At 33.0% G+C, this 9334-nt stretch overlaps 1 protein-coding gene across 1 annotated transcript; it reads right to left on the reverse strand.

Annotated features, from left to right (window-relative positions):
• Positions 1–275: 275 nt before the first annotated feature.
• Positions 276–6979, reverse strand: LOC143529456 (G-type lectin S-receptor-like serine/threonine-protein kinase At4g27290). Its single transcript, XM_077025243.1, has 7 exons — positions 5406–6979; positions 5174–5314; positions 4938–5095; positions 4122–4350; positions 3808–4045; positions 3386–3536; positions 276–703 (listed from the first exon to the last, which is right to left on the reverse strand). The coding sequence occupies exons 1-7, from the start codon at positions 6715–6717 to the stop codon at positions 401–403; spliced, it is 2532 nt and encodes an 843-aa protein (XP_076881358.1). The 5' UTR covers positions 6718–6979; the 3' UTR covers positions 276–400.
• Positions 6980–9334: the final 2355 nt, after the last annotated feature.

Below are 9334 nucleotides of genomic sequence, written 5' to 3' on the forward strand. Positions count from 1 at the left end.
TCGACGACCTTGAGCACATGCCTCGAGAGGACCAATGTGCCACCAATGAAACTTGCGGGAGTCGAATTAATAGAATACAAAGTTCTCTGCCTTAGTTATTTCATTGTAGTCAGAAGATGTCCTTGTAAACAAGTAGATTTATGATCCCTTTTATTGTATAACGGGTTTAATGCGCTTTCCTCACAACTAGAAGTTATTAATTAGATATAGAATACAAGCTATGAGTTAGGCTGATGTTCTGTAAAATCACTATAAAAAATAGTTAATAGCAATAAAATTATATATATTTGTCCATCCAAGTAGAAAGATAAACCAAAGTTCACATTTTTCATACTATGATATGATATGCTTAATAAGCTTACAGCGGGAAGGTTTTTCTTCTGTGCATGAAACTTTCATTTTATCTACCACTCAACACAGAAATGCTTAGTTCATTGTTACTTATTCCACATGAGCTTGAAACTGGAGTAGTATCGTGTTTAGTGTCCCCAACATAAAATCCTGGTTCATTGGGTGAAGGTAATGGACCCTCACTCCCCAGCATGAGGATCACATTAGTCATAGTTGGCCTATCTTCTGGGTGACGTTGAACACACAATAAACTAACATGGATTGACCGTAAAACCTGAGACACGTTAATTGATTCACCTAAGCACTTGTCAGCCAACTCCAACGATCTGCCTTCATTATGAAGGCTCCATGCCTGTAAAAACAATGAACACAACTCATAAGTTTCAAAGTTTCACAAAGACAAATTGCATCACCAACATGTTCTCATTTTACGTTAGGTAACTTTTAAAACACCCAAATCACATACCTACTAATCATACTAGTAGTTATTTATATATAAATATACTTGTTTTTATTCCCCGTATTACGCGGTTGTTTTACATTATTTATTTCTAATATTTATTTATTTTTTGGATTTTAATTTTATTTATTATAATCAAGTTAATAATGTAACTAGGATTTGATAATGAGAGGGTTTCACAAATAAATAAGTTGTTATAACCCATTTTAAAAGTTATCTCGGTTTGGTGAGAACCACGATCTGTTTATTTTTTACTATAAAATTGTTTCTTAATTATAAATAAATTATTTTTTTAAATAGGATATTAATTTTTAGTATATCCCAATTTTATACTCCCTCCGTCCCATTATAAGTGTCCTAGTTTGATTTTTCAAGTCTTTCTTGTTTAACTTTGATCGGCAATATTTTTGTTTGTGTTATATAATACTTAATGTAAAATATATGAATGGATTGGGTTTTAAATGTATTTTACATTGATATAATTCTCATCAAGTATTATATGACACGAAAAAAAATATATACGGTCAAGGTTGCAAAAGAAAGACTTGAAAAGTCAAACTATGATACTTATAATGGGACGGAGGGAGTAGAAATTTTCGTATCAAATAATTGGTGAGATTAACTTTTAATTTAATAGGATGTTATAACCCGTTTAAGGGTTATCTGGTTTAGTGGGACTCATACATGTGAATTCGTGTCTAATGCATCAGAAGCCTTCATTTACAAATAAAGCAATATGTTAACTTAAGAAAAAGTATGGAGCAAATAGTGAGCTTTTAAAGGTTTTGTTTATATATAATTAAGATAAATATACATATAATATATATATAAACGAAACCTTTAAAAGCTCTCCGGTTGCTCCATACATTCTCAAACCACTATAGGTTTCTCATGCATTTGACCCAAATCTCCAGGTATGAGTGTCTCCAAACACAGATAGCCCTTGAACGGGTAATAACATCTTATTAAATTAAAAATTAGTCTCATCGTATATTTGTTGTGAAATTCCTATAGAGTAGGTATATATTAAAAATTAACATGTGATTTTTTATTTTAAAAAAAGGTATTATTTATAATTACGAAACAATTTTATGGTAAAAAAATAAGTGGATCTTAGGTCTCGCCAAACCAGATAACTTTTAAATCGGGTTATAATATCTCATATATTTGTGAAATATTTTATCATCAAACCCTAAATATATTATTAACTTCCATACAATAAATAAAATTAAAACTCAAAAAATATATAAATATTAGAAAATAATAATATAAAACAATAACCGTATTATATATATAAGGTCAAGTTATTCTACAAATGAAAAAAATGAGAAGATGAGAAGTATTTATAGTCAAACAAAAAAAACCTCTTAAAGAAAGTTAAACATAATAAATAAAAAAATCATAACTCAAAATATAATAAAAAATGAAAAACGTAAAAAGACAAAAATGTTTCAACTATCTTTCTCGTACTAAAAAAAACAATGGTAAGTGAAAAAAGTTGTTGTCTTTTTGTATATCATTGTGCTTTGCGTTTATTTTCATCATTGATTGTGTCTTTTTTCCTTAGCATTGTATATTTTTTCCTTTATATTGTGTTATATTACTCAACATTATGTTATATTTTGTTCGGCATTGTGTTATATTTTACGATCTATTGTGTCTTTTTTTAGTTATAATTGTGTCTTTTGTTCATTTTCGTCATTGTGTCTTTGATCTCGGCATTGTGTCCTTTTGTCAATTTTTTTATTTTTTGTATTTTTTTAACAGGAATGATGGCGGAAACATTTTAGTTTTTTATTTTTTTTTCTTTTTTTATTTATATTTTCAGTTATGATTTTTTAATTGTTTTTTTGAATTTATTTTTAAGGGGTTTTTTGTGTGGTCACAAATCCTTCTCACACTTCTCATTTTTGTCTCCCTTTATATATATATATATATATATACACACACTAGTTTTTATCTCCGTATTACGGGGGTTGTTTATATTGTTTGTTCTAATATTTATTTATTTTTTTAATTTATATTTTTTTTATTGTATGAAACTACATATATACTTATGATTTGATGATAAATTGTTTCACAAATAAATAAGATGTTATAACCCAGTTTAAAAGTTATATGGCTTTGATGAGACCCAAGACCCGTTTATTTTTTTTACTATCAAATTAGTTTTTTAATTTAAATAATATATATATATATATATATATATATATATATATATATATCTTTTTTTAAAATAAATAAGATATTATTTTTTATTATATCCTATTTTATAGGATTTTTACATAAATAATTTGGTAAGAATAAATTTTAATTTAATGAGATGTTATAACCCGTTTAAGGAATATCTGGTACCCATGAATTCGGGTCAAATGCATGAGAAGCCTCCATTTAAAAATCAAGCAAATTTGGTGACTCTAAAAAAAGGGGAGCGACCATATCGCGACACGTAGGATTTTTATGTCTTCGTTTATATATATATTTATATGTTATCTTCAAAAAAAAAAAAAAAGCTTTTTAGATTTTAACATATTATACAAGTTTCCATTTCAAAATTAGAAAGCCAAAACTTACATGACCAATAAGATTGTTGAAATTTTCATTTTGAGCAAACCCTCTATTTCTCCTCCCACACACGATTTCCAGCACCAATACGCCAAAGCTATATACATCGGACTTTATTGAAAAGTTGCCATCTCCTGCATACTCTGGCGCCATGTAGCCACTGTGTGGAATCAAGTCTAATGTAAGTTATTTACTAAATTAAATTAAATTAATTAATAACGTTGCACTTCAAGAGCATGTACGGTCTGGTATTTTGAAGAACCTGATTTAGTATAAAAAAATTTGTCTGAAGCAATTTTAAGAAAATTAGGTTTGTTTAGACTAATGAGCTGAGTGGAAATTAAAGATATCATGTATAATAGAGTAACTCAGTGTTCTCGTAAGTAATTTACTAAATCGATTTAAATAAGGTTAGGGTAGATGATACGAACTATGTACCAACCACTCGGTTTGTGTTTGCCTCTATCTGATTTCCTCCAAATGTTCTAGCCATGCCAAAATCTGATATCTTCGGGTTCATATCCATGTCAAGCAAAATGTTGCTTAGCTTGAGATCTCTATGTATGATTCTGAGCCTAGAATCCTGGTGAAGATAAAGAAGCCCACGAGCAATTCCATCAATAATTCTGTAACGTGCAGTCCAATCAAGCAGTTCACTTTGAGTTTTATCTGCGAGTATTTAGAATCTTAGTTTAGGTGTTTGTGATTTGATAATTTACATTCTTTTTCTTATTGTTCCATTTACCAAATATGAATGAATCAAGGCCATTGTTTGGCATATATTCATAAATCAGCATCGTTTCAGCTCCCTCGATGCAGCAACCCATTAGCTTGACCAAATTCCGATGTTGTAGTTTAGATATGGAGATGACTTCGTTCATGAACTCATGTAGTCCTTGAGTGGAAGTTTTTGATAATCGCTTCACTGCTATTTCATGTCCATCTTCAAGTATTCCCTGAAACACAACTTCTGACTACATATTTATGTCTTATTTCCTTTCATCATCATTATTAATGTTATTGTTGAGTAGATCAGTACCCACTTTTGATCTCAAATTACCAGGCAAGAACAAAAATAGGGTACGCCTCTAACCAAATAAGAAACATGACAAGAACGAATTGATAACGGAAACACAAACGAGCACACGATATTTAGGGTAAACCTCTCTTATTATTATAATCAAGAAACTAGCTCAAAACTCAATTACAATAATCTCTCTCATAATACAACAACCATGCCATGCATTTATAGGGTGACCTAAACTTGGCCAACAAATAATTACCAAATATAAAGCCCAAATTGCAACCTCATAAACCCATTACAATATTAACGAATTCCATATGCCCAATAGGTCCAACCCGGTAACCTACACGTGATGGACCTATTAAGATAGAAATTACCAACATGTATTTATGTGATCAATCTATTCCGCGATCACAGTGTAATGGCTGTCTTAGATCATCTGCGACTTGTTCTCTTTCTGATTCAGCAACATATAATTGTAACTTAAACGAATCAACTTATGATTACATGGAAGAACATGGAATCATGAAACAATACCTTGTAAACGGGTCCAAAACCACCCTCCCCAAGTTTGTTGTTCAACGAAAAGTTGTTGGTAGCTGCATGTATTGTAGACAACCCAAACAATGGTAGCTCTAGATCTTCATCACCACTCCTATTTTCCCCTCCATGCCTTGAAATGTTTCCGATTGTCTCTGTGAATATCACAACTTTCAAAAGACAACCAAAGCTTCTGTTAAAGGAACTATTAACACTGCAGGTACATATAATACCTTGCTGCTGTTTCTTCTTCCTTTTGAAACTGTAAAATAAGCATATTGAAGCTAGTATGACCAGAACTACAAATGCTACGGGGATAATAACTTGTACTTTTCTCGCTGCACTTGAGCTTCTGCTACTGTTTTCTTCTGACTCTGTGACAAAACATAATGTCCTAGTTAGATTGACATTTAGGCAAATAATTATGTGATATATAATTAAAATAAAAATATTTTTTTTAATTACCTAATTCAGAAGCTGACAATCTTATATAAAGCGAGTCCCCATCTTCAGCAAATGTTCTAATATCGATTAGGCCACCAAACCATAGCACGCAACCACTCCCACTCCCACTCCCTGATCTATTCGTATATGTGTACGCAGTACACGAACAATTACTTTTACACTTCTTCTCACATTCTACAAGGGTCATGGTCAGGTCATACCATGATTCCGTAGTGTCTGGTAACTTCAAATTAGAGTACATTTTGAACCCTTCTGTAGATTTACAATCCAAAGTGATTGTATGTCGACATCCACTCGACCAATTTGTATCCCTCCACTGATCAGGAGATTTGGGTTCAAACCCCTTCAAACATTGACAATTTGGGGAGTCTTCGATGTTGCAGCTCCCGTATGGCCCACACACCGCGTACTCATCACAGTTATCTTTTATTGGGGAGTTAAAAAGGGCCCATTCTTGTTTGCTATGACTCCATAACAAGCGCTCTGGATGACCACTGGTATTTAATACCAGCCTCATGAAAACTGAATTATCTTTAAGTTCATATTGGTAGTAAACTTCATTAGAATTAAGAACAAATGTGAAGGTGAAAAACTCGTTGGGTTTCATATAAGGAATTCCTGTAAACCTGAGTCCATTCCATGGACCTGCCCTGAACTTTATTTTCCCGCCTCTTTCGCATAGGTTACACTGAGGGTAACCCCTGGTATCAATCCAATACGAAAAATCACCCAAAGCAGGGTCATCATTAGATTTCCATGACGTCATGTTTCTTTCAATCCCGGTAACAAAATTCCGGCCCTGCTTCATTCCAGCAAGTAAAGTGTCTGTAATAAAGTCGAAACTTTGCCATATCGGATCTTCTTGATTGATGTCCCCACCTTCCTCTTGAATTATAAAGTTGCCTGTATCTAAAAGCCGACCAATCGGATTTTTAACCGACACTGCTGATGATGAGTTTCCTGTTGACCATATGACAACACCGGTGGTGGGGTTGCGGAGAATTAAAACTCCCTGAAGGGTGAGAGTTAGCTCGCTGGAGTTATCGGTAAGTGGTTTGTTACGGTTGGCTACCCATACAACAGTTTGTTTGGGAATTGTCTTGTACCAAATTCCGACATAATGGTTTGTGGAGTTAACGGGGCGAAAGAAACCAAGCTCAAAGGTTTCTCGCGGCGAAACGATGGTTTCATTATGTTTAACGATTTGGTTTGCAGATATGGTGTCTACAGCAATGGAACAACATATTGATGCAAATATTACAACAAGAAAGGGAATGATGAACTTCGTCTTGATCACTCTTCTTTCCTCCATAGACTTAAAATCAGTAAGTCTTTTGCAATATTAACTTATAAATATTTTCATTCAGTTTTGAATATAGGAAATAAAAGTAGAATTTGGATTGATCGAGCAAGAAATAAAACGTCTATTTTTTGTGGGGTTTGCTTGAATCCTGGATGGTGGTCCTATGTAGTATCATTTGCGCCTATAATTTCTTATCAATAGCAGTTTTAGATAAATAAAGGGGAAATCTTTAAAACATGCATGTGGACATGAAAAAACTTCAAAATTCTAGCTATTTGGGTCTGCTTTAAAGTGCTAATTCTACAGCGTGTAAGAAACTATGGTGCCTACGTAGATTAGCTTCAAAGGAACCTATTTTTCAATGTGTAGGCAATGAATCGGGCTTACCTTCCAGCATGTAGGCACTATCTTGGCCTTATCATTCTATTTAGTCTCCTGCGTAGTCTATGTGTGATACATGTCATGTCAGTTTGTGGTGGTGTTCGGGGTCATTTTCCATGAATTTAAGTGTTAGGCTTAGTTAGAGCCAAGTGGTTCCTAAAAAGTTTGTCACTTATTCGATATGCCTAGTTTTGATTTTATATTTTTACGATACGCAGTTGTATATATGGAATTAATTGTGTGATGTGTGTTTTCGACCTTAGTGCGAGAGTTGTTAAAATGCCCGGTTAAGTGTGTGAAATTATTAGAATACTCGAGCAGTTAGAAGTGTGCTTTTATGTGAAAAGATAATCTGGCATGTGTAATTTTGCTAAGAACGTGTCAATGCTAAATGAAATTACGTTGCTTAATTCGTATCATTGGTATGTGAAGGTCACGGTCACAATAGCCTTGGTCATAAGTCATGTCATTTTTTGGTGACGGGTACGTGACTATGGGTCCATATTGGAATTTATATCATATTTAGAGAAGATAATTGTGACACCATGCATGGCTGGCCCAGGCCAAGTGCAAGGTAGACGACCACACATGGCGTTTCGAAATCATTGTAATTTTCAAATTTTGTTATATATCTACATATTCTAATAAAGTAAAATAATTATAGATACGTGTCGGGTTGTGGTTAATCGATACAATTTTTTTCCCACCAAAACTAGTATATGACATAAATTAATAATTATTCACTTTTCTTTTACACTACATTGATATCATATATATAACATGATTAAATTATTCACTTTTTTTAACCTCTATTTATATTATATCTATATACTTTTATAAAAATAAATATTTACATATTATACCACTATACATTGTTAGAATATATTCCACAACATACTTGGTGATAAATCAACAACAAACGTTTTTTTTTTAATATTGAAAATAATATAATTTTAAATTTTATCATTAACATATTATACTACGTATATTGTTGAAGATTGTAAATAAAAAAAAATAAAAAAACTCTAATATGATTTCTATCAGGGCACAGATTTTTGTGCTGAGGATATGTTATCCTTACATGGCTTATGAATCATTTATCCTTAAGATATGTGGCTCAGGATTAAGGATCCTCATTGTAAATTATTTACTAATGATTGTATTCTTTGAATGGTATTGTACTTAACAGGTATATAACGGCTAAGCGACTAAGTCAGCCCAGTAATTCGCAGTCCTAAGTATCTAGCACGTGGTCAAAGTGGATGCAACGTTCTAGTGGAAAAGTGGCGGATTTTTAGGACATTTCATTTTTTTTATATATTGACCTATATTGGTTTAGGTTAAACACACAACTTGCACGCTCTAGTTCGTAGAGATTATTCTAGATACACTCTTAGCAATTATTGTATTCACCGATCTTTAGCTCCACCATTGTAACCTTACATTTTTGACTAATATAGTAGTGATAGATGATTTGTCATCACCCGGGGTTTTAGTGCCGGCGATCCTATCACAACCAAGGGCTTTTCCTCGTAACAAATATGCGTGTTCATCCTTATTTTGTTTACATTTACATCATTGTTATACAAGCACTATACCTCACTAAACAAATTTGGTTACATTATCCATAAACCGATTTTTGACCAAAACAATTTGGCGCCCACCACCGTGGGGCAATTGGTGCTTTAATCTAGAAGATTTCTCATCAGTTTTCAATCTTTTCTACCTATACTATTACCAATGGCCTCTCAACAAACCTCTGCTTCAACCACCATGCCTTTATCAACTTCTCTCTCTCTCATAAAAAACCTCATTGCCACTGTCTCTTCCACCTCGTGGGAGTACAAAGGACCAGTGTTGCCGGGAGCAAGATAAAAACTCTTGTCTTCCAAGGCTCAAAGTCCACTGCTGCTACTTCTGCGGTGTCACACCCTCAAAATCCACTAACGGAGTTTTACCGTCAGAGGGTGTGAACTAACAGGATCAGAATCATTAGTTATAATCAAACCATAAAACAAAGTTTCAAAACCATGAAAAACGTTTACGAGTAATTTAATGCGGAAGCGTAAAACCATAGCAAACAATGTTACGTCACGCAGGACGACTTAAAACCCAATGATAATAGTTAAAAATAAGTTTTGCATAATTAAAAACGTTTCAAGCAATGCATGTTCCTAAACCGTTCGCCCGCCTCGGCTACCTGACAATAACATACTAAAAGTGTCAACACAAGGTTGGTGAGTTC

The sequence above is a fragment of the Bidens hawaiensis genome, unplaced genomic scaffold (assembly GCF_021521415.1).
Source record: "Bidens hawaiensis isolate Kalapana, Puna unplaced genomic scaffold, B.hawaiensis_p1.1 tig00008542_1, whole genome shotgun sequence".
Taxonomy (NCBI): Eukaryota; Viridiplantae; Streptophyta; class Magnoliopsida; order Asterales; family Asteraceae; genus Bidens; species Bidens hawaiensis.

Bases quoted from the DNA above. Each gene is read 5' to 3' on its own strand.
- LOC143529456 (XM_077025243.1), bottom strand. From the start codon at position 6,717: ATGGAGGAAAGAAGAGTGATCAAGACGAAGTTCATCATTCCCTTTCTT. The intron at 4,351-4,937 runs GTATTGTTTCAT...ATAAATATGTAG, and splicing joins GTTTTGGACCCGTTTACAAG to TCAGAAGTTGTGTTTCAGGG. The intron at 3,537-3,807 runs GTTCGTATCATC...GATTCCACACAG, and splicing joins AACCGAGTGGTTGGTACATA to TGGCTACATGGCGCCAGAGT.